General features: G+C 31.9%; 5 protein-coding genes across 6 annotated transcripts; 3 read left to right on the top strand and 2 right to left on the bottom strand.

Annotated features, from left to right (window-relative positions):
- The first annotated feature begins 4,837 nt into the window (after nt 1-4,837).
- Nucleotides 4,838-13,541, top strand: Shark (SH2 ankyrin repeat kinase). Of its 2 annotated transcripts, none has more exons than XM_077431528.1 (14): nt 4,838-5,011; nt 8,628-8,724; nt 8,833-8,909; nt 9,579-9,787; nt 9,862-10,060; nt 10,135-10,275; nt 10,355-10,460; nt 10,546-10,769; nt 10,852-10,992; nt 11,059-11,587; nt 11,663-11,892; nt 11,973-12,172; nt 12,260-12,485; nt 12,572-13,541. In XM_077431528.1, exons 1-14 carry the CDS (start codon nt 4,964-4,966, stop codon nt 12,767-12,769), a joined length of 2,625 nt encoding a protein of 874 aa, XP_077287654.1. In that variant the 5' UTR covers nt 4,838-4,963; the 3' UTR covers nt 12,770-13,541. The 2 variants fall into 2 exon arrangements, with proteins under 2 accessions (XP_077287654.1, XP_077287655.1); XM_077431529.1 differs by lacking the exon at nt 4,838-5,011 and adding an exon at nt 8,036-8,161.
- Nucleotides 13,542-14,086: 545 nt separating this feature from the next.
- LOC143912248 (uncharacterized) lies at nt 14,087-16,103 on the bottom strand. The gene is made up of 3 exons (XM_077431522.1): nt 15,487-16,103; nt 15,174-15,413; nt 14,087-15,096 (listed from the first exon to the last, which is right to left on the bottom strand). The coding sequence occupies exons 1-3, from the start codon at nt 15,721-15,723 to the stop codon at nt 14,197-14,199; spliced, it is 1,377 nt and encodes a 458-aa protein (XP_077287648.1). The 5' UTR covers nt 15,724-16,103; the 3' UTR covers nt 14,087-14,196.
- A 1,354-nt stretch (nt 16,104-17,457) lies between these two features.
- LOC143912246 (uncharacterized) lies at nt 17,458-25,153 on the bottom strand. The gene is made up of 18 exons (XM_077431520.1): nt 24,835-25,153; nt 22,190-22,288; nt 21,968-22,058; nt 21,727-21,851; nt 21,545-21,655; nt 21,230-21,431; nt 20,980-21,131; nt 20,632-20,911; nt 20,406-20,548; nt 20,180-20,317; nt 19,940-20,098; nt 19,711-19,855; nt 19,448-19,637; nt 19,167-19,371; nt 18,943-19,095; nt 18,751-18,873; nt 18,583-18,672; nt 17,458-18,510 (listed from the first exon to the last, which is right to left on the bottom strand). The coding sequence occupies exons 1-18, from the start codon at nt 24,988-24,990 to the stop codon at nt 18,361-18,363; spliced, it is 2,712 nt and encodes a 903-aa protein (XP_077287646.1). The 5' UTR covers nt 24,991-25,153; the 3' UTR covers nt 17,458-18,360.
- On the top strand, nt 17,953-18,339 carry Pdrg1 (Pdrg1 prefoldin-like subunit). The gene has a single exon (XM_077431525.1). It carries the CDS (start codon nt 17,953-17,955, stop codon nt 18,337-18,339), a length of 387 nt encoding a protein of 128 aa, XP_077287651.1.
- On the top strand, nt 23,450-24,685 carry Alg14 (ALG14, UDP-N-acetylglucosaminyltransferase subunit). The gene has a single exon (XM_077431523.1). The coding sequence runs from the start codon at nt 23,528-23,530 to the stop codon at nt 24,155-24,157; it is 630 nt and encodes a 209-aa protein (XP_077287649.1). The 5' UTR covers nt 23,450-23,527; the 3' UTR covers nt 24,158-24,685.
- Nucleotides 25,154-26,024: the final 871 nt, after the last annotated feature.

Raw genomic sequence — 26,024 nt, 5'->3', positions numbered from 1 at the left:
ATTGAAATTTATAGTAAAAGTAAGTATTGAATATTCATTTGTTTTTTTATTAAATTTAACGCCACGGATTCTACCAACCAAAACTTACAAACATACATACAAAGTCTGTTTTTAAATTATATATTGGATTTATAAAAAAATCTTTATATATTTAATTTATAAAAAATTGTTTCAACAGAAAAACACTATACAACATGAGGTCAATTTGAATTTTTAAAAGGACGATTAAAATTCAAAAAAATGAATCAGAATTACGTAAGTGCGAATGATTCATCGTACTGTATTGTTTTGGTACATCGACCAGGTTTTCTCATCACGATTGACCTCTACTTTTTTTTGAAGACAAGTTTGAGGCAAAGGCCTAAACGAATTATTTTTTGGTTACTTATAAAATAGCAATTTAAAAATATATGAATATACATTTTAAAAATAATTTACTAAGAGTAAATTATTGAAATGTTATTGGTGAAAAAAAAAGACAAATTCCATTGGATGAATCACGCTAATTATTCAACACAGAATCATTTCAAACTTATACGTTATTTGTTGTCATATTATACTTATGTATGTATGTCGCACGCAGAAATCAAGGTTGATGACAGCTATTATACATATAAATTATAATAAAACCTAAGAATAGCTATTGTTAAAATTTATGCTATTGATTTCCGGATTGGAAAAAAATAGTCAATTTGAATACTTTTTTAATTTATTTATAAAGTTTGAAAGTTTCGCCTTAAAAATAAGTACCAGTACACTAACTTGGCTCATTTATGTCATATCATATCACTGTCTGAGGATGTTTTATTATTGTTTGTTCACTCTAACTATCATTTCCAAAATATTACCAATAAACTGGCTAACTGGACACAACTTAGGCTAAAATGTCTGCAAAAGTGTTTGATAGTATATATTGGTGTAAAATTCTAAAACCATGACACCAATGGAATGGTTTTTCTTTGATGAATCATTAGAATCTTTCGTGATTAGTTAAACAGATGGAATATGAATAGCGTGCTATCACAAAGAATAAAAAGCTATCAAGTTTTTTCAAGTGCAGTCAATTTGAAATCAATTGATCATAAGTAAAAAATCAATAAAGCAGTAGTTTCATAATATAATCTTTTGACGCGATGGCAGTAAAGAAAATTATTTTATTCGTGTTATAAAAATGTAATTTGAGATCGTTTCGCTGAAGTATTTGTGTACATATATGTACAATATACATATACGCTATTGGCATATGTACTTAAGAAATTCCTTGCATATTTTCTGCTAAAAGTTTGATGACGAACATCAATATTGACACAGTAAAACAAGTTTAGTATTGTATATAAATTATAAAACATTTGTGATTTTTATCAACAATTATTTTATTTTTAGTATGTATTATGTAATAATTAATAATCATCTTTTAATTTACTTATTTAATATTCTGTTACAGTATTTAAGAAAATGAATATATTATACTAGTATTGTGCCCGTTGATTTCAACGGGTGGCTTCGGAAACGAATTGATACACGAATTAAAATAAAGTTATCTAGCTGATAAATACTAGCCGAACCCGGCATGCGTTGCAATTCCACAATAACGCAAGCGATTCCCGCTCCCGTTTCTCGATGTGTTTCGATAAGTGAATGCTTCAGTTTCAAATTAATACTTAATAATCAAAATAAATTACAGTAATGATAATTTGTCGGAAAAACGCAGGTAGCGAACATATTTGAAATTATTGCGTTGCAAAGTCACTCATTCCCGTTTTTCCCGTTTCCGTTCCCGTTTTTGGGCGATTTTTTTTACAGAAACCATCGCGGTCATATACACAATAACCTCTGTAAGTTTCATAGGAATGGGTTGAATGGTATAGGAACGCATACGTGACAGAAAAACAGACAGACACACATTGTTTTTTTTTATATATACATACATATATACTAATAGATTATGTGATAATGTCAGACGCTCCATACCCCCTCACTTCTCCACTACCCCGCGTCTACTCGACACAATCGGTCATCACGCCACATCCCTATGCATAAAGTATACTTCTGGTATTCTAAAATTTGTTTTTTTATAATCTCCATACTTGTCCACTCACTCGCACATACAAACATACATACATACATATGTATATACATACATCCCATCCGTTTTTATATTATACTTATGTTTTTACCCGGCTTCGCTCGGTATTTGTAATATAAACCGCTTAAATATAATCTAACAGTTAACATTAAATTTATTTGAATAGTTTTATTTTATTTAAATTTATTTGAATATTCATTTGTTTTTTTATTAAAATGAACGTCACGGACTCTACGAACCAAACAAACAAACAGACATACAAAGTCTTTTTCGAAATTATATACTAAGAATATATTATTAGTAACAATATTTTGTATTCATTTCGTTTTTAACAATTACGTCCTCCTATTCAACTTATCAAATAATGCTTATGTAAATTTATGAATAGGAAGGCAATGTTGGTATATTTATTAGTACGTGATTGAACTGCCATAAGTAAATAGTAAATTACGCATTTAATCAGCCTATGCGTCATTGAATAAAATAATGCACCGCGTGTGAATGAAATTTTAGTATATCTAACATTTAATTTCGAAAGAGACTTTGTATGTATGTATGTTTGGTTCGTAAAATCCGTGACGTTCAATTTAATAAAAAACAAATGAATATTCAAATAAATTTAAATAAAATAAAACTATTCAAATAAATTTAATCAAATGTTTACTATTAGATTAGTCATGTTTAAGCGGTTTATATTACAAATACCGAGCGAAGCCGGGTAAAACCACTAGTGTATTAAATTATTCTTGTTTTTTTTACAAAAAAAATATCTTGCTAGTAAGAAAATAGAAAATATTCAATACATACTTTTTCATAAATGAGCATTTAAACCCTTTTTGTGAAATAAAAGTTGTATTTGTAGAACAATTTTGATTTTTTTAAATACAATATTTACAATTTCAGTGCTAATTAAGAATATGTATTACATAATTGCATTTGGTCATAGTTGTTTATAAGCGGTCACATGTATTTATACGTATGCTATTTACGGGATCAAGCATAAAGTGTGCGAACTTATGAAATACACCTGATGCACTGCAGGTGAGTTCAACAATCGAGCCTCGAACTGTTAATCATGAAAATTGATTAACCAATAAGCATACATACATAATTCTTATCGTCGAAAGATTACATGATTATATTATTATCCATGCAGCATAACATTCATAACATTTAAAAAAAATGTGTATGCTAAAAATACTCGAATTCCGAAGAAAATTTCATCTAAACTGCAAATATTGTTTTCAATATATGCGTAATTCGTATTTATTATTTTTACTTTTTATTATCCGGCATGATTAAGCGGAAATTCATACTGGCTAATCTGGGACGTCATTTCGACTGCTTATTTCCAGGGAGGGGCAAATTTTGACTAGTTTGTGGTTGTTTTCTAATAAAATCATTTTTTTTTGAAGAAACTACTGATCAAATGTTTAAACTAGTTTCAGTTTCTGCCAGTCTAAAACTTTTAGTAACGAATAATCGATTTGATTAAGATTCATAGTATTTCAAATTACATACATGTTCATGGTCTGGCTAAATATAGGAGAGGGGGAGGGTCAAATTCACCCTTTGGACCCCCCAAATGACGATCATAAAGTATTATGACGCTAGTCACGAATTTCTTTAATTTTAGTACAAGATTTTACGACTGGCACCATACTACCATTTAAAATTCATCGAATCGGTCCAACAGATCGGATGGTGTTTTACCTGCATAAGGATGCTGATTGTGACATTTGATTCTTCTCCAATTGTTTCCAGAATTAGCATTAGAGCGAAAGCACACTGAGTGGTATGGAATGTCACGTACCTGGCTTGTAAACAGTGGGTATTCCGTGACCGTACACAGTGGGTGCTCCCCAAACCGAATTTGGGTGTATGTAGTTACAAGTGCATAATGCTTGGGAGGTCACACGTGTATGCATATATATATGCAACCGACAAGTTTTTCCTACATTTCTTTAAATATGGGATTCACCTTTGTCGATCACTGTCAAGCAAGGATAAAATATCACCGAAAACACTCCAGGGGGTGATTTTTGGGACTGTATACTCAGTGGTGTCACCCTAATGGTTTCCATGGGGTTCCGGAAACCCGTTTTTAAAAATCAAAAGTTTCCGGAAACCGGTATTTAATCTAAAAATTCATATAATTTTTGTCAAAAATTAAACAAATATTGAAAATTGAATTAACTTTAATTTAATTAACAAAATAAAATTTTTGAAAAAAATTTGAAAACCCGTTGTTCCGAAATTGGGGTGACACCACTGTGTGTACCATGTATATGAGCTATGGTTCGGTGATTATTCTGCAAAAGACGATCTCGCGCACGTCACTAAAATCTGGCACCCAAAAACTTCATCAATCGAAATATTGTACTAAGGAGAACTCGAGTGCCAGATATTCCGTATTCACGATTTTTGTGGCAACGATTGTCGTGTGTGTAATCACAATTTGTACAATAATCCGTTTACCATGGGCTTAGGGTGCTGCGTTTTCCCACATGTTTAAACGTAGCTAAAAAAACGTACCACGTACCACTCAGTGTGTTTTCGCTCTGATGGTAAACAGTCTGAAATAAACGAATATAATGCAAACAATTTAGATCTACTTTAACTGTAGTTTTCTACGTTGAGGAGGTTTTTTTGAATTCTTGTTCCGAATCTAAGGTGCAAACCTATAAAAGGTTTATAACATCTGATAAGGCAGAAGAAGGTGATTCATATGTTGGAGCAGCCTGCTTGCCTGAGTCATAGTACGACTGCCGGAGTCGCCTGCCGGGTTTGCTGACACCGCTGACCTGGTGTTGGTGTTGGAGTTGACTTGGTGCTGGTGCTGGTACTGGTCATCTTCAGGTCTGGCCAATTGGCCGAATGGCTGGAGCCATGATTAAGGCCATGACCTCCTACATCCTTCTCAAGGTATTCTTAAACCGCAAAGGACCCGTTTGCCAGACACTGAGTCCGGTGAATCATATTTGTTGCTGTTTTGTTGACGTAAAAGTGCGTCGTTTATTATGAATTGAACCTAAAGTGAAAGCTCAGTAGATATTATTTCGTGCGCCTCAAACGGTTATGCTTACATTAAATAATACGTACATAATGATTTCTTTTAATCGAGAACTTACGATTATTTAAATTGTTTAGTGAAAGCGAAATGCATTCATTGTATATGGAGCTAAATTCCACGACGAAGTCGAATTAACTTATACAATTTGAATAGGGGTTTGTGTCGACTATTATATTTTAGTTTAGCGATTTGACAAGTACATATGTATATAATATACATGTTGTAGTACATATGAAGTTATCTCGATTTTGCTTTCAATCCAAGTGTTTGTGAAAAATTATGAGTGTTTGTATTATTTATCATTTCAAATTTTATCGATTGAATATAAAGATAAATCAATCCGTTTTTTAAAAACACATAAACGTTAATGTTTTTTTTATTTTATGAATTTTATTTTTATTATCAATACGTAATCTTTCTTGGATCTATTTCAACGAGACTTTAAAGTTTACATTTTTATTTTTTCAGTTAGATTGTGATTTAACGTGTAGTTCTATTGAATTATTTGATGCAAAAGATCTACTAATTTTATAGATTGAACATTTTGATCGATTCAATTAAAGTACCAAATTCGTATAATTATTTAATAACTCGATAATAAAAATTGTGTTGCCTTTGTAACGTCAATTATATTTATATATTAACTAGTATTGTACCCGTTGAAATATCATCGCATGGGTGTTGCCGAATCTTTTTCAAATACCTAAATATATTTAATTTAATATTTATATTTAATTGTTTAATATGAAAGAAAATGGTAAAAACTACCTATCTACCTACACATAAACAATATAAAACACCAATAGAAAAATTAATTAATTAATTAAATAAATTTTCAATAGATGGCGCTAAATGCTCAGAGACTTAGCGCCGTCTATTAGCCTAGAGGAAATATTGGTAGCAAACAGTATATATAGAAGCTTTTTTCTTTCGATATTATATTCCTAAATTTTGTTGGCAGTGTTTTAGCTGTGACGTACATATTTATGTATATCGAATCGAAACTACACAGATACATAGACACACTGACAGAATAGCGATATTATATTTAATATATGATATAGGTAGCATATTTATGATATACATACATGCTAAATTTTAACATTTTAAAACGGTGCCTACGTATAAATCAATTTTGTGTTTATATATAAAAAGGTCTCGCTACAGCTTGATACTAAAAAAGATTTTTGTACTTCTTGATATTAATTTACTTTCCAATATCTACATACATACATACATATGTACATATTACTTATCGACATCGCTCTCAATCAATTGACTCGTCGAATTCCCGTTTCAATGTTCAATAGCGTTTTACATAACTTACTCCATACACCATAAAAACAGACCTCAATAAACATTGCCTCATTTCATTTCAATTGGCACTAGGAAGGAAAATACCCAATTCGTATTGGTTGGCTAAGATGATTGTGGTTTCGCGGAGTCAGACAGTGCTATGTATCAGAAGAGTATTGAAGAATGCTGAACTAGCTTATCAAAATGTTATCTAAAATCTTACGTAAAACTAGGTATATACGTCTTAGTTAGTGATATATTATCAACATTACTTTGTTAAATATTCCAAAGTCAAATAAAATTAGTTGCTATTTTTAAATATAATGTTAATGATATGCCACAGATAAAAGATATGCTTAGGATTTCTTGTGAAAATGAAAATACATACATATCAGAATAAACCTTTTTGTGAATATTTATTTTTTTCGTGTCGTAACCATTGCTTAGTGCTTTGTTTTGTAAACATCATTTAAATTAACAATAATATCATTTATTACGGTCATTTATAGGATTTCGTATTATATTCGTACGATATTGCAAATTGGCTATAAATCACCAAGCCAACGAATCATTACTATTTTAAGGCATAGATTTTGTCATTTTTGATTATTTGAGTATTATATGTAGTTGTCCATAAAATAATTTCAGAATCATAGCGATTTTAAAAACGATATTTGTACGTGTCGCCAGTACTGCCAATGGTTCGGTGATTAACATATTTCGTACTAAGCGATCTTGCATACGTCAATAAACTTTCGATCACGAAATATCCAGATATTCGAAAATTCCATTCATCGATATTTACCCACAGACATTCCGTATTCGCGATTTTCGTAGCGACGATTGTCGTTTACGCGATCGCCATGTGCGAAATAATCCGTTTACCACCGTTAATATGCAAGGCCGCCGAGAAGGGGGGAGGGGGGGTTTAGTTCGGGCTAAATATTTATATTTTATATTATTTTACATAAAAATACATATATTACTTTAATACTAAATATTTATTATTTCTCGATCCGCGCATTCTTTGTGTCCATGTGAAATAGTATCTGTTATATCGTACTTTCTTATTCGATTATTTAAAAAAAATAGCATTTAACATGTAGGTATTTTCCTAATAGTTCTGTTAGATTTTTCGCATATTAAAAATATATTTATAAGATTTTTTTTTTGGTTTGTCATAGGGTATGGAATTATTTTTCTAGGGCTAGGGATTCCCCTCGGGGGCCCTGTTAATATGTATAATATTATATTTACTCTCGTCTATGGATGTAGTTCTACGTCAAAAGTATGTTTTTGACATTGTTATATGAGACGTGTTATTTTTGGTTCGGTGATCATTGTCCACAAAGTCACTAAAATCTCTATAACGGAGCATCTGGCGGGCGAAAAGTCCGTCATACTAACGAGAACTTGAGTGCCAAATAATCCGTATTCGCGATTTTCATGGCAAAAATTGTCTTTTAGGCGATCGCAATGTGCGTAATAATCCAATTGCCGTTATTTTTTAATGCATAATTATGGAAAAACATGCATATTAAATGCATCGGTGCTTGGCCGTGTTTTTCGTTGTTACGTGTGTGTGTCGATGTTGTGCAAAACAGGTGCGGAGGTGGGGTTGGGGCTCATCTGCTGTCTCCTGTCTTCGGTGTCGTGTTTTGTGTCGCCTGTCTCCGGCCTCCCGCGATCCCGGGGGCCCCTCGCAGGTACTCCGCCCCCTCTCCGCTTCCCCCTTTTCACTTCCGGTTTGCATCAATTTCGACAGTTCGTTCTCCGCATATTCAGTCCAACACAATTACCTTTCGGACGCCCGAGTGACGTATCTATGACACCTTTTGTCACTGACAGTAACGTGACATTTGCTTTCCGCATAGCGATTCTCCACAACATTGTTATTAGTCGTTTGTGGACGTTGAACTGAAAACGGGTCATTTGAATCATTTGAATCCCCGCTCGTAAAGCAACAAAGGACCTACCTATCGACAACAGACGCCACACTCCAATTAAAATTATTTAATTCTTCTGCAATTGCCTGCGAACTACGTTAGTATAATTGGTTCTTTAAACTGTGTAAACGAGTGACCAACATGACGTTGATTCTTTGTGTTTTTTTTTTATGGAATTTTAATGATTCATTCATTATTTTATATTACTGTGTTTTGTTGTTTGCAGACGAATTCGTTTCTCGTAAGGATGAATCGTGATGATAACCTTAATTGGTTTCATGGCAAAATATCGAGAGAAAACGCCGAACGATTGCTCAAGGAAGGTTGTTGATTTTTTCTTATTATTGTGTTATTTTTTTTAATACGTTTTTTTTATTTTTGTTTTCATTTATATGTATAATTTATTTATTTTTCTTCGTATTATGAAAAAGGAGGTGAGAATGGTGTCTTTTTAGTTCGTGAAAGCAATACATCATCCGGTGATTATGTCTTATCTGTTTTGCATGAGGTGTGTAAAATTGTCGATTTATCAATTTATCCTTTAAGAAATTTACTAACGATTTACTTAATCAAAAAAAGGCAAATAATTATTTTGTGTTCTTTCCAATAACAAATAATTTGATTCAATTAATCTAAGTTGATCACATCTTCTATTGTTTTTATGTCTGCATGAAGTAGATATATGTACCTACAATATATAATTATTAAAAATACTAAAATAGAGATATTTCAAACAAAAGCAAAATATTAACAAAGATACATATAAATAACTTTTAATTAATGTAAAAATTAAATTCAATTAAAATAATCGGTTATATATAGCTTTTCTATTGATAAAAATTAATTGAACTTAAAAATAAAAATTATTATAGATTTATTTGAAACAGTTTTTTGTTAAAATTTTATTTAGTTTTTTTTAGATTCTATTAATATTTTTTTTATCTGACAGATTTTGATAAATTAATATGCATATATAATACTAAAACTGAATATATTTGGATTTGAATTGCACAATTTATTGAATTTTATAAACTAATGAAAAGCTTGTAAATATAAATTTGTCGAATTTTTGATTCTTTAACTCTTGTATTTATTTATTTTTGTGGTTTTTGAACACAATTTAAAAGTTCGTAAAAATTGAAAATAGTATAATTTCATATTTAATGTTTGTATATAGGGAGAAGTGGTACATTATCAGATCCGAAGACATGCAGATGATGCATTTTTTTCCATTGAAGAACATACAGCGGTTCACGGATTAGATGCATTAATTCAACATTATCAAGTAAACTCAAATGGCCTGGTTACAAGATTGGCTATTGCTTGCCGAGGAGAACCCCCACCGCACAATTCAAGGACTCATGGGAAAACCAACTTACTTCACAGGTGTGAATCTGAATACTTGGAACAGAATTTTTTGTCTGCGTCAATGATATTTATTATTAACTGTATATATTTAGGGCAACGGAAGCGGGTGACTTGAATGTTGTGTCACAGCTTTTGGTTTGTAAATATCAAAGTCGAGATGCTAAAAATCAAGAAGGACAAACTGCAGTGCATTTAGCGAGCATTTCAGGCAATGAAAGCATTCTTGCCGAATTGATAAGGAGTGGAATGAGTGTGAATTGTAGGGATACAACTGGCTATACACCACTACATGTTAGTATTATACAATTCTCATCGATACAACATTTGATTAGTTTGTCATTTTTAAAATTTTCCTTTTATTATAGTATGCATGTCAGTTAAATCATCCAAGTATTATAAAGTTACTTGTGTTAGAGGGCGGAGCCAATGTGCAAACCCGTCACGCTCAAACAGGGAAAGTACCTCTACATGAAGCGGCACAATATGGACACATTGACTGTGTGAAGGTAATTATTTATTCCAACATGTATGTATTGTTTATGTAAATCGAATATTATCATTATGTTTGTCAATCAATAAATATAGGCACTTTTGGATATGAATGCTCCAGCTAACCCCAGAACAGTTGAAAATGAAACTCCATTAACCATAGCAAAACAGAATGGTCATACGGAATGTTACAATATGCTAAGTAATTGTTTAAATATATTATTACAATATTACATTTATGTAAAGATTACAACTGTTGACATGCTTAATATAATATAAACTTTTAGAAAACTATTCTCCTCCGACTCCTAAAACATATAAATCACAATGGTATCATGGAACTCTCAATAGAGAAGAAGCAGTTAATATATTAAATGACTATTGTAAAACACATTGTCTCAGTTCTACTGATGGTACATTTTTAGTGCGATACAGTGATAGGAATGGCACTGCATACGTGCTTACTATGCTTTGTGAACGTGTACCATACCACTTTATTGTAAGAAATGAGGTATGATGAAAGTTCCATCTCTGCGCATGATTTTTTTGAAAACATTTTGATTTTATGTACATGTATATTTTTTACGTTTTAGAATAATAAATTATTTATTGATGATGGACCGTATTTGGATTCTTTGGAACATTTAGTTGACCATTATAGTATTTTGTCAGATGGCTTGCCGATTTGCCTTCAATTGCCCGTGCCACCTACTCCGAAGCCTCCATTGCCTGAGGTTTGTTGAGGTCTTTTCCGTTTAATAAAAGTAAACAGTTAGTTTGAAAACTTTATTTCATTTCAGTTTTCCACAATGCCCAGAACAAAGAAAATCAATTCTCATCTTACCGTGCGATCATCTCCATCACCGACGAAATCCTCTCATCGCAAAGGATCTTTACCAGCTAATCATGCTAATTCTCCTCCAATTCCAGCATTACCAAACGATATGAAGTCAATAGAGTTATTGACGAAAAATCTTTCATTTTCTACAGATTTTGTAACAAGTCCAAACCAAAGTATTAAATCAAACCAGAGCAATATCAACAATAATAACCCAAATAATAGCACACACAGTGAACAAATTAGTGATAATAGTAAGATAAGTAGTTATAACCCGAATTTATTCTCTAAGAAGGATGTAATAAGTCCTAATTCGAGAGTCAATTTCCTCGGATCAACTTTAAGTCTTCCTCCAAATGCGTTGGACACAAATCTAAATTCAACTATTGAGGATTTATATAAAGTTCCAACAAGTAATGATTTAGTAATGCCAATTGATAAATATAGTGAAATATCTATCGACTCGACAGGGCAGTTGTCTACAGTACAAGGTATTGTTCTACACCACACAATAACAACTCTTGCAAAAGGAGGTAGAATAATGACGTTTTTCGTTTATTTTTTAGAATTTATATCACGTAATCATTTAGTATTGGGGAATATATTGGGCGAAGGAGAATTCGGATCTGTGTTACAAGGAACTTATAATCCATCTCCCGGTATCGCAATGCCAGTTGCAGTCAAGACGTTGCATGCACAACATTTGGAAACTAACAAGGTGGAATTTTTAAGAGAAGCTCGGGTTATGATGGGACTAAATCATCCTTGTATTGTACGGCTTATTGGCATATCCATGGTGTGTATAAATTAAAATATATGTACATACATTATATTATAATTTTATTTTTATGCAAAAAAATATCATTCGGATTCTAGACACCACAATTAGCAATGGTACAGGAATTGGCTCCTTTGGGTTCCATGCTAGCGTTTCTGATAGATAAGCCAGATCAAGCCAGTCCAATGTATGAATTGAAGTTATGGGCTTGTCAAGTTGCATGCGGAATGCGATATCTAGAAGAAAAGCGTTTTGTACATAGAGACCTTGCAACGAGAAATATTTTGCTGGCCGATACGTATGTTTTTATTCAGTTTTCAGATGGTTTTACATATAATACGTTTTGAATATTTCGTGTTTTAATTATTGATTGTTGTTCTTATAGTCATCAAGCAAAAATTAGTGACTTTGGTCTTTCGAGAGCTCTGTCAACCGATAGTTCATATTACAAAGCGAGTCAGGGAGGCAAGTGGCCTATTAAATGGTATGCGCCTGAATCTTACAATTATGGGACTTTTTCGCACAAAAGTGATGTCTGGAGTTTTGGTGTGACACTTTGGGAAATGTATTCATATGGAAAACCACCTTATGGTGAAAAGAGAGGCGCTGATGTATGTTGCAGTATACATAAACAATTAAAAGTGAAGTAAAAAATCAAGTACTATGATTAACACTCACATAATAATGTATTTTGTAGGCGATTGAATTGATAGAATGTGGAGAACGCTTAGACAGGCCTGAAGATTGCCCTGAAGAAATTTACTCGGTGATGAGGGATTGCTGGGCTTACGATCCTCAAGACAGGCCTACTTTTATTCAACTGGTTGATATATTCTCGTCGCATCCTGAATATATGAATATTAGCCAATTGGTGATAAAGAACAACGAATGCTGATGTAATCTGATGTTTTAATTTCCATCACAAAGACAGCTTATTAACAAATTAACGACAAAAGTGAAAATTTAAATTGTCATTTATTCATAATAATGATATTGAATCAAACCTGCTTTTTGTACGTATGAATTGGTTTACACATAATATTTTACTTAATGGGTAAGTTATATTTGATGATAATTAGTGTTTATAATACACGCAAAAAATGTATATTTGTAAAATAAAAATGAAATCCACATGTTGTGATCAAAATATGCCATGATTATTTTTTAGTAATGGAATTAGGAATATATAAAATATATATTTTACAAAGACAATGAAATTTCTAGTAGTGTAATTCATATTATATATTTTTATTCACATTCTTGCAATTGCCAAATTAAGTGATAAAATAATAATGGTAAAGTGTATGTTATTTCGATATATGTATGTCTACACATAAATCTTTGCTATTTTGACTGATATGCAGGCGAGCAATGTTTTATGTTGAAAGATACATAGCTTTGGAATGAGCGTTTGTGAACACTCAATTAATTACTGTAATAATAACGTGTGAATTTTCTAAATGTGCCTAATGTGTGCTCATAATTCTGTGATGGATATTATTATACAAATTAACAAAATGATTTATTAATTACATATTTTTCATTATCATAATAAACTGATATATGTATACAATATAATGGGGTCTACTCCATTCGACCGATCCTCGTTTGACTGAAACTAATTTTTTAAATTTCTTGTCTGTTTAAACGGAAGTTAGTATATATACAAAAATATATATATATTTTTTTATACATTTATATTTATCTTTAATATACGAGAAACATTTTGATCATTCATAGATTTTTAAGCTATTAACACACCTTAAAAATATTTTAAAAAACGTTTGAAAATCAATTCTTACTATATTTTTTTAACAGTTTAAGTTTACCTCGTAAAATAAGCTTTTCACTGTATTAAACATTTTTGTTTATATGTTTTTTATCCATAATACCATGCAGATGAGGAATTTATTAATTCCGAGTTTCAGTGAAACACAATGGTTTTATCGTACAAAAAAATCATGAAAATGAGCTGTTAATCAAATTAAATTCAAACATGATGTAATTTATTGTTTTAACTAAATTTTATTACGTATTTGTATTATTATGAATTTTCACTTGTTTTTGGAATCTCTCATATTTAAAATCTCTTTAAATATGTTTGTACATATTTTTACAGAACAGGTCCAGACACATGTGTAATATTTATATTTATTCTGGCATATAAAATATAATAAATACATACATATATTCTAAAATAAATAAAGTCAAAGCCATAATATTTTCAATATATTTTAATAATAATGTATCGATATTTTTATAATAAAAAAATTTCTATATTTATACAATAATTTACTAACTTTAATATTTTTAATGTTATATTTATGAAGGGATAACCACATCACTCAAACAGTCATTATATGTTGGTGGCGGTGTTTCTGGACGATTTTGCTGTTCGCTATTCTGTCTGCGAATGTTCTGAATGGATGGATCAGTTTGAATTCTGTTTTCTTGAACCAAATTGGTCGACTGTGAATTGGCGGCTTGGGTTCGAATTCTATCTCTTGCAATTAAATTGATTGATTCTGAATTAGTTGTTTGTGTTATTAAATCTCTACAAAAACTAGAAAGATGTCGCCGTGTACTCGGAGGTGTTGCAAATCTTTCTTCTTGTATGAAATTCCATAATAAATTATCATTGATTTCGTTCTGGTGCATTCTTTGCAATCGGCGGATATGTCTACGGTTGGGCAACACAATTTTTTTACATTTGTACAATTTCGCCATCCAACAATACGTTCCGAGTATGCCCATAACAATTCCAACTTGGAAACCTATAAATAAACTTATAAGGGAAGGAACTCTATCATTGTATAACATTAAAAAAGTATCATCGATTTCAGCCTTCTCTATTTCATCATCTCTTTTTTCGGATTTATCTTCTATGATCCACAACTCGTCCAAATTTTGCTCTTCATCTTCAATAGTATCGCTAGAGCTAAGCATTTTTATTTCTTCAAATTTTTTTACATTTAGTTTGCATTGGAGTTGATATTTTACTTTGTTAACCAAGAGCCACTCTTCTAATCGCACGAACTCGTTGTTGCAATGCCAGCTGTTGTTATTCAAATTTAAAAATCTTAAATTTTTCATTGATTCAAATATGTTGATTTTTAACCCAATCATGTAATTGCCTCTTAAATCTAATTCAGTCAACTTTGGCAATTCTTGAAAAACGTTTTTTGGTAAAAAAGAGATTAGACAATAGCTCAAATCAATAACCTAAAATCATAGCAATTAATTATCAGGTTATATTATACATACTTATAGTGTGAATTATTTAATTGGGAAAATATTACCTTTAAACTGTCATGCGATAGAAATGGCTGGTTTGATAATCTAGTGAATTTATTTTTGGAAAGATTTAATATTGTTAAATTTTTGTTGTATGAAAAAATATCATTTGGTATTGATTGTATTCTGTTATATGACAAATCAAAGCTCTCCAGTTTGTCAAGACCTGCAAATGCGTGAAGTCCAATCCAAAATATACCGTTGTGTGAGAGATCAAGTCGTTCGATTAATTTATAATTCATATTCTGAAAGACGTTAATTTTTTTCACATACACATTACTATAATTAGCTATCTAAACTATAATAAAAAATATGTACCTCAAAAGAGAAATCTTCTAATTTAGAGATCGCGTTATGACTGAGGTTGTAAATTTGAACATATTTGTACACTCCAATGTTGATGTCTATTATGTTGTGGTTGGTACAGGCTGCACGTTGCAATTCTTCGAACAAGTCACAGTGACACTGTCTCGGACACACGATCTTGCATTGCGTTTGATTGAACCAGACGAATAGCAATACTAATCTTACCAATACATGTGTGCTCGTTTTCATGTTTGTTCGATTCAAACCTTTTCGAACAGTAACAAATTTAGGAACAAAACCATATTTTGAGGAGGTAATTGATCGAGTTTCAATATTGTATACGGAGGTCTGTATACAGCTATCAATTCTTACTTATCAGAGTACTCATAGCTGAATCACATTGATAAGGAAATTTCACATTGCCAGCACGATAAGGCGCAACTATTTTCATTTGTACACCTGTATATACATATGTATAAAATATGCAAGGGTATAAATATACATACTTTAATGTTTTACGTGCAAGATTATTTCGTTTTTCGTGAACAAAACCCCTTAAAGGTCTCGGATTGATTTCAAACTGAAAGTTTTTTCAAAAAACCACTATCAAAGTGATTCAAGAGCTCTGTAATGAGAAATGAAAGCTGGTTTGTATTATTCAGATATTTTTTCAAAATCATCTTTCTGTCCATTTTCAGTTGGGGCAGGTAGGTACATAGGTAGGTCATTTCAACTTTGTTCAGAAGGGGGGGGGCAGAAGTTTTGACCAGTTTGAGGATTGGTGCCTTTCTAGGGAGATGGTTTATGTATATGTACATATGATGATATGGGGTGAGCGTGAAAAACGGTTAGTATATATATATCAGTGGCGTGCGGTAAAAGTCTCTCTCCCCCCCTTCGTACATCCTCACTTAATTTGCGCGAGCAGGATACAACAGGAACAAGAGGAACAGGCTTTTTCTCCCGTATCCTGCGCGCGCACATTAAACAAGGCTGTGTGACAAAAAGAGAGATAATTCACCGCATGCCACTGATATATATATATATATATATATATATATATATATATATATATATATATATATATATATATATATATATATATATATATATATATATATATATATATATATATATATTATATATACATAGTACTGTTAACCATGCACCCTTTTTTTTATCTTTCGACTTAAGATCTTTCGTTTTTCGATCTTTGCCTTCCGATATTTGCTTTTTCGACCTTTTCACTTTCGGTCCCGTGGGGTTGACCCGATGATATGATCAAAAATGTTCAAAAATTGTGAAATGTGTGTATATGAAAGTGAACTATTTTTTAAAACATTTATTATTATCAGTGGATTCGTGATGCACAGAGCCAACTTTTCGATTGTATTCCCTACAATGAAATGAAAAATTTTAAAATGGGTTGAAAATCAGTATCCAAATATTTACGTAATGTATGTATTGAAATTTAAATTTAAATTTAAGTGCAAATTTTAATAGATTTTGTTTGGCATAATTTATAAAATGTTTTTTTTTTCATTTATTGAAATATCTTCTGATTTATGTATATCTGCAGACATAAATCAGAAAATCCATTTTTATTTCATTTGATTTGATGCCCCCCCCCCCCCGAATCAAATGCCCGCGGCCATTGCATCATTGACCCCCCCCTTTTCACGCCACTGATAATTATTTATATCTTTTCATCAATAAAATGAATAAAATAATTTAACTATAAAGAGATTTATGTATAAACACCATATAATTATTAAACATAAAAATCATTTGAAAATAAATTAAACATGGAATAAAATTTTTATAGAAACTAAAAAATAATCGGTTTCAATAAAATTCATAATATTTCATCAAATGACATGGATATTCCTTGGTAAATCTAGGAGGGGCAACTGCCAATCCCAGCCCTTCTCCCCTACTAAATAAATCTCCTGGGAAGGCAAATTCAAATCAGACAACTTTTTTGAAAAAATTGTAGTTTATTAAACTGGATTAAAAATATAAAAAAGTTTTAATGTAAAAATTAAATATCGACAGCAATATTTAAATTCTTTAAATATGTAATACACAATTTTTTTTCAATCAAACAACTATTTGATATAAATAAAATTTATATATTTGTGAGTACAATCAAAGTAATACTGAATTTAAATTTAAACATTAAATGTTTGACACAATATCATTATTTTTTTATTATATAGCACCTAAAGGAATACAAACATACGTGCATTTTCATGGAACTCAAACGATGGTCACACATTAGTACCACAATCTTTATCTAGTGTTTGTACAAATAGAAAACAAATATTGCAGTTATCACTGCAGAGGCGATGGATTTCGCAGTATATATGAGAGATTAATTGCTAATTCATACTTTGGTTTAGAATCAACTTTGGATTTTTATTAACTTATTACTATTGGCAGCAGCGTCTGTCAAAAGTATTTGAGGTTAGCTGCCAGATGGACGACTCTCAGAAGAGTTTGAAATATTTGGTGGAGGTGGAGTCTCTGGCTGAGGATATCCTCGCAGATCGACGAAGCATCGTCTTCCTGGACAAACGTCGAAATGAAAATCGAGAAGCCTTGAGGAGTGTGAAAGGAAGTCGAGAGGGTAAGGTGTGGGTATGCATAGGCGGCACTTTAGTGAAATTAGAACGAGAGACAGCGATTCGTCTTATCACCACAGACCAAACGGCATTAGATATCGAAATCAACAAGATCCGTTCCCAACTAAAGCTAAAAGTTAATCAGTTACGCGACTTGGAATACAAGCCTCCGGTGCCTGGTTTGATGCTTACACCTCTAACCTCACAAGAAAACTCCACGTTTTCCGGAAAACTATACTAAAAAAGAAGGAATGCAAATCATTCAGGTGATTCTTAAATATTGAGATAAGGCGTTGTCGTCCACTGTGATAAATTGTGTCGCTTCTACTGAATCGATGATTTTGGAGGATTCGTCGAGAGCTTCTGCCGATGCTGCATTGATTTGTTCGAGAATAAAATCGTCGTTCTTCAACTGAAAAATGAATCACGTCATCTAAGCAGTGTCATATTAACAAATATTACAATTGAAAAAGTGATTACACACCTGTAAAAATTTATTTTGCGCTGAAGCAATGGTGAAATGTGTGCCTTCTTGCAATTCGAATTGAATTGTATTTCCATCTTCATCAATAAACTGAAAACATTTTAAATATTATAATGAAAATTTAATATTCTTTAAATGACAATATAATGCTATTACAAATAAACTTACATTATCAAAAATGGTGTTTGAATTTTGCACTTCCGGCATTGATATGATAGCATCATTTATATTATTACCGTTTACTAATAATTCATTTTCAGTTTCGTAAAGGTCACAGGTATTCAGATCATTCTAAACAAAATATTATACATTATATATAAGAATTGATGAATTAAATTTTTACTAATTTGATTGATTTACCTTATTTACAATATGGAATGTACGAGGTTCTTCATTATCATTGTTATAGGCGACACAAAAAACTGAATTTTCATTGTCCAGCATTGGATTGGCAGAATCGTTTAATGCACTCTCCAAATTTGGTAATTCCGTGTCTTGGTTGCAAGCGTGAGTCTAAAATAAGTCGAATTTACAATACATATTTTAAGCAGTATTTGCATTGTGTCGATTTACGGTTTACTTACTTTTGCATGTTTGATCAAGTTTGAATTTTGAGCGAATGATTGATCGCACACGTTGCAAACGAACATTTTATCTTTGTTGTGCAGTTTGCTGTGTTTTTGCAAAGCAACACGTTTGGTGAACTTCTTGGGACACTCTGTACAAGCAAACGGTCTATCAATTTGATAATCCTTGAGATTGGACTTGTTGGCATTGTTTTCGAGTATACTTAAAATGATGAAAAATATTAAACATAGTAATTCAAAATACACCAAACCTCGAAATTAAATTATTTCCGGCATACTTTTTATTCATCTCTTGGAAAAGTTGATGTCGGCCGACGTGCGAATAACATTGTGACGATGTTGTGAATTTTCTTTGGCAAATAGGACATGTATATGGCTTTTCACCCGTGTGGATTCTCTTATGTTCAGACAAATGTCCAATTTGTCTGAATGATTTATTACATTCGTTGCATTTGAAAGGTTTTTCATCTACACACAGTAAATAAAAACGTTATTAAAGTCATTGAAATCATATAATAATTTTAATTTTCATAAACTTTACCTAAATGTAATCGAGTGTGTTGAGATAAACTGGCTTTGTGAGTGAATAATTGGTTGCAAATGTTGCACATGAAAGGTTGTTTTCCTGTATGAATTTGTTGGTGGTTGATTAAATTCGGTTTAGTCTTGAAACTTGCGGGACATTCCTAAAATAAAAGTGTGTATTAACAAATTTGAATGCTTTAAATACGAAGGTACAAAATTTGTTTTGTCTTATATGTATTTATTACCTTGCATAGAAAAGGTCTATGATCCGTGTGAACCAATTGATGCCTCCGTAAGAGTTGACGATGTTTGAAAGACTTTCCGCATTTATTGCAAACAAAACGGTTGCCGTTATTGTGCTCAGTTTCTTTGTGATAGAGTACCGATGATGGATGTCTCAAAATCTTAAAATTTGATAGGAAACAAGGTGAATTAATAATACAATATATAAAATGTAAATGTGAAAAACTTAGATGGAGATTTACTTTTCCGCATATGTCACAAGCAAAGCCCCTAGCTGACTTCGGATAGTGAGATAGTAAGTGATGTTTGAGGGTTGTGAAGTATCCGAATACCTTTCCACATGCATTACACTTGTATGGACGTTCACCACGGTGATATACCTAAATGCGATATGTATGTAGATAACAAACTGAACATAGATCAATTTTAAATACTGGGCGGTATAGATAATTATTAATTCGAACTAACCTTTATATGAACATCTCGGCTTTGTCGTGAAAGAAATTCTTTATCACATTCATTGCATTTGAATTTTGAAGAATCTTCACATTCAGTTTCGGGTATAAGATTCGTTTCAGGAACGGGTTCTATTACTTTGGTAGTCATCTCGCCTAAAAACAACGTAGTAATGAAAATATGTAGTTGTTCGAAATCGATATTTACTCACGAAATTGATATTAATTCATATATTAACCTGGTGACATTGTAGCTATGGGAATAATAGATGATGTAATCAATTCGTTAACTGTATTGTGGATATTTGATTCAGAGAAAATATTCCCAGTGGTTTCATCTAGCATCATATTTACAGCATCTTTAGGAATAGATCCCGTATCTAACATCTCAGATGTTAGGTCGGGCATTGATGCTCCAGTTACGAAATACGAAGCATCAGAATTCGAAACCAAATTATCCAAATTTATATCTATGGGATTTTCCGTTAAATTAAGAGATTCTAATAAAGATGTTCCAGGCTATAAATACATTTTAGTTAATATCATTGTAAAATTAATATAAAATGTGCACGATATTTAAAACTCACTGTGTGGGCGATTTGTTCTGGATGTTCAATTTCAAGTTGTCTATTGATTTGCAACTCTTCATGATGCAAGGTGATATGTGACATATATCGTTTCAAGGAATTGAATTCGGCAAAGCAAATGTTACACGTTTGTTTCACTGATGGTCCGCGTCCTTAAACAATGAATATACAATTTCATAAAAGGTAATTATGGTTTCAAAAATAGTAAAATTGTACATCATATGGCATTAGAATCAGTTGAAATTCTAACCTTTTTTGTATTTAGCTTTGGAGTTGGATATAAGTACTAATTGTCCTGAATCAGTACCATCGGGATTCTCCACATGACCTATAATTTCATCTTCTATATTGCCTAAAAGTTGTCCTCGCAGAATATGGTGTTTTTCATTTAATTCCAAATCACATTCTTCGATAACTCCTTCATCACGGAATATTTTATCGAGTTCTTTTCCCTATAATATACGTCATACAAATCCATAATGTGAATTACCACTGTACTGAAGCGTTTAAAAAAAATACTACAAAGATAAAACTTAAAAAAAAATTAAATCCACATTATTCATACTTGAATAGCTTCATTAAATCGTTTAGGTGCTATGCGTTTCCTTTTTCCTTCAATTTCAAGGGATTCTTCAATTACTTCATTACTTTCAATCACATTTTCATTTGGTAATGGCTGAAATGAAGGGATAGTTTTATGATTCCAATTTAAGATTAATATATTTGTCCGTTATTTGTTGGCTTTACCTGTACTATAGTTTCTAACTGTGTCGTTTTTCTAGGACGACCACGCTTTCTTTTTGGTTTTTCAAGCCCCTGTATTCGCAAAGAGATATTGTGATCTGGCGTATAAATGCATCCATCTTCTGAAACTGGACATGGCATTATCATTAGTATCATTCAATCGATGCTACACTGTAGCATGATTTTATTAGGATGCTAACAGTAATAATTATTTTACTTTAATGATGAGTGTATTTTAATATACCTTGTATAATAATGTCTTCACTATCCAACAAAGTGTAACTAACATTTTTAGACTGCACAAGTTGCTTTTTTAAAAACTCCCGTAATGTAGCCTGAAATATTGGTATAATTAAATTAAAGAGGAGAACTAATATGTTTTCACATATTTAAGGTATATGAATGATACAATTTATGTGACATTTTAATATTAAATTGGAGTAAGATAATTATATATGTACTATACCTGTCCTGCTATTACTAATTCAAGAAATTGTGCAGTGGCTTCTAATTGAATGTTACATCCAGGGCAAATTGTTCGTGGAAACTTTCCATCGTCGTATACCTGAGAAGAGAAAAATATAGTAAATACACAGGAAACACCAGTCATCGATTATGCAATAGTCATCAGCCATTTAAATTAAAATACAGCTTGTGATCAGTGACGGATCATTCCACAGATTCAATTCAATTATAGAAAATTGTTTAAACTTTAACAATTTTTTTTTGATTTAGTAAATATTGGTCTGACCAAATCAACGAACTGGTGGGATCGTTCCTTAACGCTGCCTTTAAAGATAAAGGTAATTAAAAATATATTTATTTTAAAAGCAAGTAGAAGTAGATTTTTATTTTAAATATATTATGTGTAAATGTATAAAGCATTGAGTATTGTGTTTTAATGCTCATATAATGCTGGTAATATATATAGAGCATTTCATTAGATGATAAAATAGTAGAAGTAGTAAATAATTATTTATATTTAGGTCAAATAATTGACATGTCCGGTAGTAAAGAAGAAGAAATAAATAGACGTATGAAATTAGGATGAAGTACGTTTGGACGAATGAATGTTGTTTTTAAATCAAAAATGCCACTGCCGGAAAAAAAAGATGTTCGATCAATGCGTTTTGCTAGTGATGACGTATGGATGGGAAACTTGGACATTGAATGCCAAGTTGCTACGCAAAGTTCAGTGCACACAAAGAAGTATGGAACGTTGTATGCTTGGCATAAAGAGAAAATACAGGAAATGGAATATGTAGGTGAGAAGTATGACAAGAGTAGTGGATAGAGTGAAGAGATTGAAATGGCAATGGGTGGGCCACGTGGCTAGAAGAATGGACGAAAGGTGGACAAAAGAAGTACTAGAATGGTACTCGAGATAATGTAAAAGGGTAAAAGGAAGACCGCAGGGAAGATGAGTAGACGAAATTAGGAAAATGTGTGGGGTGATATGGATGAGGGTTGCATAAAATAGAGACGAGTGGCAGCGTATTGGAGAGGCCTTCATTCAGCAGTGGATGGTGAGCGGCTGTAGATGATGATATATGTACTGTTAGCGCCCAATGTCACATAATCGATATATTCAGGCTAAATATCTTTTTAAAAATCGTTTTATTATTAAGTAGAAGTTATAAAAAGCTTTTAAAAATGTGTTTCTCTTTATTATATTTATATTGAATATGGTTGATTATTGTAGTATTTCGACCAAGCGGTTCATTGTAAACGTCAAATTGATAGGGTTATGTGGCGAGTTGGAAAATATGTGTGACTATTGTGTATAGATAGCCCATTATAAACAATGTTACTTTATTTTGGGATAGTTATCGGAACAATCAGTGTTGTATATGTGTTTTGGCAGAAGAATAAAACACAAACACATAAACCCCGCGTGAAAAACGTTCGAACTATAATATGCGTTGGATCTGGCGGTCACACGGCAGAGATGATGAGAATTTTGAAGAAAATGAGTCCCGAAAAGTATTCTCCTCGAATGTATATATTGGCTAGTGACGACACGACGAGCGAAATTAAAGTTTTGAATTTTGAAAAAGAATTAAATTCAAATCAAACTGAATATTCACTCTCTAAAATATATCGGAGCAGAAAGGTCGGACAAAGCTATGTCGCTTCGATTTTTACTACTCTGTATGCTTTGTGCACGAGTGTTCCCGTCGTCTTTCGGTTTCGACCCGAAGTGATAATTTGCAACGGACCCGGAACTTGCGTTCCTATTTGTGCCATCGCCGTATTTATGAGATGTTTGTGTTTGATAGATTGCAAAATTGTTTTCGTAGAAAGTGTGTGCAGAGTCAAGAGTTTATCTCTATCGGGTAGGATTCTGATGAAAGTTGCAGATGTTTTTGCAGTACAGTGGCAGGAACTTTCAAATACATATTCAAACGCGTTATATTTTGGAAAATTGTCTTAAATGCCTTTGTACATACTATACTTTTTTATATAAATTTGTATACTATTTCTTTTCCAAAGATGAATTTGAAAGTCTGAATTGAAATTAGAATATGAAATGAACATATATTGTAAATACAAATGCATAGGCCTGATGAGAAGGGGGTACCAACCGATGCTAATAACCAGGGCTCGGGTTATGTTTTATAATATTTAAATTATAAAAAAACTAATAATTAAAAAAGTCTAAAAAAAAAACCAACTAGCACTAATTGAAAACATAAATAAAATTGTTTTAAGTACATATGTGTGCTGAAAATTAAAACGGAGTGGGTTCGAAATTACACCAGGGCTTTGATTTTCTCTTGGCGGCTTTGCATATGTATATAGATTTACAATGTATTGTTCACATCCAAAATAATTGTAAATAATAAATATCTGATATAATGGTATATATGTATGTATTATGTTTGTGTTAATTTTGTTAATTAATTTAAAGTCAATATAATTATGTTTATATTTATATTTGAATATATTCTCAATTTGTGCGAGACATAATACTTGTTTTAAATTTAATTCCAAAAGTTATTTTTATTAGTGAGTACGAAGTTTGTTTTTAAGAATTTGAATATGTAAGTATGTGACGTTGGATATGAGCAATGGAAGGAGAGAAGAAGGATAAAGTAATCGTGGAGATACCTGTAGCGGTAGGTATTTATTGATGAGGGCCGCCAGATGTTGTTGGTGGTGGTCGCCGGGAACGGAAGACGAGATGTCGCCCTTGAACAAGAACGAGCCGCCGCAATGAGTCGCGGCGCAAAGCCGACACACGCTCTTCTCCTCCTGCATTGGCATTGGTCCTTTTTAAATGAAATACGAATATTAAGCGGGGTGGCGAAGCGCCCCCGCGGGCTGGAGTGCGCCCCCTCGAAGGTGAGAAGCTGCACCGGACGTCGTCTTCGAAATTGACAGCTGTTCCTTTCCGTTGCGTTCAGTGTTCGCCTACATTCACCCGCGCGCCATAACACCTTATTTCACAGCCATTTAGTTTAACGTGCTTTTTAGATTTTAAAACTTTTTCAATTTTATAAGGTGTGCAGTTTGGTTTCTTTACTGGTCAGACAAATGAATCAAAATCACATTAGAATTATATTCTTCGGGTGATTTTTCGGTGACCGTTTCAAATCATTGATACTATGGCATATTGTATCTGTAATAAAATAAAAATATGAATCACTTATGCCTCGTGAGCTATTATACTTTTATTATTACTTATGTACTTAAATAATAATTACTGTAACTTTAACTATTGTGGAGCATTAAGATTTGCCTATAATGACATAATGGTTCAAATTTTAAAATAAATAAATTTAAGACTGAAAGTTTTCGCTGTTTCCATATGGTTCTTATTTAATTTATCACCAGATAATTGTAACATATTTTGAATACAATTATGGGTAAATGGATTATTTCTCACATTGCTATTACGCACATGATAATCGTTGCCATGGAAGTTGCGAATACAGAATATCTGGAGTTCTCATCAGTATGATAGCTCACGTGGATTTCTCTCGACACATGGAATTTCCAGGTGCTAGATGTTCCGTAATATGTGAGATTGCCTTGTAAGGAATAATCACCGAACCATAATTATGCATGTAGATGTCACAAGTACATGGGTAAACGAAGGTATAATACATTCAGACTCTTATGTAATGAAAATATTATTTTTAATAAATGTATTTTACAATATTCTTCTTTTCGTGCCATATCCCTATTCGAACGTAGGCGACTACTATGGGCAGACATTATTGATGGCCCGTGTGAATCTTACTATAATATACTAAAATTATTTGTCGTTCTGGTTTCAAATGACAATATATGTAAGT

This window comes from Arctopsyche grandis, chromosome 5 (assembly GCF_051622035.1).
Source record: "Arctopsyche grandis isolate Sample6627 chromosome 5, ASM5162203v2, whole genome shotgun sequence".
Classification (NCBI taxonomy): Eukaryota; Metazoa; Arthropoda; class Insecta; order Trichoptera; family Hydropsychidae; genus Arctopsyche; species Arctopsyche grandis.
The sequence above is the reverse complement of the archived record's forward strand: the minus strand, read 5'-3'. Positions and strand labels throughout refer to the sequence as shown.